The 2,022-nt window shown below is 35.5% G+C and overlaps 1 protein-coding gene across 1 annotated transcript in view; it reads left to right on the top strand.

Moving 5' to 3' along the window:
• cacna1h (calcium channel, voltage-dependent, T type, alpha 1H subunit) overlaps positions 1–2,022 on the top strand; it is a 114,237-nt gene that overhangs the window by 99,698 nt on the left and 12,517 nt on the right. The window contains exons 28-29 of the mRNA XM_015377340.1: positions 420–553; positions 632–702. Coding sequence (XP_015232826.1) covers positions 420–553; positions 632–702 — 205 coding nt within the window. The remainder of the gene's footprint in view (positions 1–419; positions 554–631; positions 703–2,022) is intronic.

Below are 2,022 nucleotides of genomic sequence, written 5' to 3'. Positions count from 1 at the left end.
ATGACAATAATATTTTGGGGTTACATAAAATAGAGGATGTTAATTAAAAGGCCCTTTTTTCACCTAATGTGAAATATATATATATATATATATATATATATATATATATATATATATATATATATATATATATATATATATGGGAATTAATTAATAGGAGATGATAACAGTCAACAAGCAGAAAACTGGAACACATCTATTTTGAAAGTGTCCCTCATCTTCTAATATTTGAGTTTCGAGGATAATCATCAATTATCATATCTCTAGCTAGCAGTTTTGCTTCTGAAAAAAACTACTCTGGATTAATGCAAAATAATTATCTACTGCGAGAAACATAACTACTTTTTACTTTCAAACTGAACCATATTTTAAATGTTTTAGATGTAAAGAAAAAGCTTTTTTTCTTTTTTCTTTATTAGATGGAACCAGTTGGACCTAGCTATTGTGTTGCTGTCCATAATGGGAATCACGCTGGAGGAAATAGACCTGAGTGCTTCCCTCCCCATCAATCCCACAATTATACGGATCATGAGGGTCCTCAGAATAACAAGAGGTAACACACTGGAGCAGAAATACACACAGAGTAACATGTATTGTAGCTGACAGGAGATGACATGTTGTGACGTTTTAGTGCTGAAGCTGTTGAAGATGGCCACAGGGATGAGAGCTCTGTTGGACACCGTGATGCAAGCTCTGCCTCAGGTAAGAAGCCAGCCTGATGCTGTGGAGTTAAAGCAGTCTTTTCAACTATTTGTCTGGTGGTCAGAGCTGATGAAAGGCAGGCTGCTTGTTTATTATTATACCGGTATATGCAGCAACTTGTCAGTGACCCCTGTCTGCATGGTTTGCAAACAGCAGATTTCTCCAACCGACTGGCATTAAACCTGCAAAACCAACAAACCACTATGCAACAGCAGCAATTAGCCTGAGGCAAATTGGCTACAGGCTGATTGCTGATTCTTGATCCGTGTTGCATTTAAATCTCCAGGTTGATTATGTTTACACAGCACGCAGATTTACTACAGCTTTGTTTTACTGCTAGGTAGCTGCGAAGAGATAAAAATATGAGCCAGTCTGAAAGCCTCTCATTAAAAAAGACAACCGTTTTCTCTTCATAAAAGCAGGATGTCAAAACACAAACAAGTTATAGAAATGCTAAAAGATAAAAAAAAACTTTTATGAGTTTAAAAAGCATATATGTATAAAAAATATATATAACAGGAACATTTTTATATGACTATAATGAAGTTTATTTTTTATATTTTCACATTTATTAATTAATAAATTCCTTAATTCCCGGTAAAGTTTATTTTGCTTTATAATATATTTTAGTTTGATTTTTTTATTCAATAATAATTATGTTTTAGTTTATACTATCTTTAAAAAAAAATCCATTGCATTTACTTATTTGCTGTTCAGTCTGATGGCAGCACTCGTAAATGATGGGTCCTTTCTGCTGCTCCCTCATTCAGAGGTCGCAGCACATTACAGCAAGTCATTCTAACTTACACTTAGACTTGGCAGTCTAAGACTTTACTGGATACCCTTCCTGACACAACTAGGTTTCAAACTTGAACCCCTAGATCACACTGAGGGACTTACTACATTCTGAATAATACACGTATATTCAAGATCAGAAAAAAGTCCCAAATGACCAAATAACTTTCCTGAAATTTCGAAAACCATTTTGTCTTAAAAATGTAAACCTTAAAGGGGAACACTGTTTTTTTTACTTAGGCCCCTTGATTTTACATTATTACATCATGTTCTACTCACCCATATGAGTTTTGTATCATTTGGAGCTGTTGTGAAGATATTCCGTTAGGTTATATCCAAGTAACGTCTTCCTATGGGCAGCGACTTGAAGGCACAAACTAAACTGTTCATAAAACAAAGCGGAGTGGAGTCGTAACAGGGAGCCCGGACCACAGGCGGCTACGCTCTACCCCTTCTATTCATTCGGCTAGCTAATCTGAATCGTTCAATTCCATTTCGAGAGCGAGATCATCTGTGGTAGTAGCA

Source organism: Cyprinodon variegatus, unplaced genomic scaffold (assembly GCF_000732505.1).
Source record: "Cyprinodon variegatus isolate N-32 unplaced genomic scaffold, C_variegatus-1.0 Scaffold152, whole genome shotgun sequence".
NCBI classification, from domain to species: Eukaryota; Metazoa; Chordata; class Actinopteri; order Cyprinodontiformes; family Cyprinodontidae; genus Cyprinodon; species Cyprinodon variegatus.
This window is presented reverse-complemented; position numbering and strand designations above follow the sequence as displayed.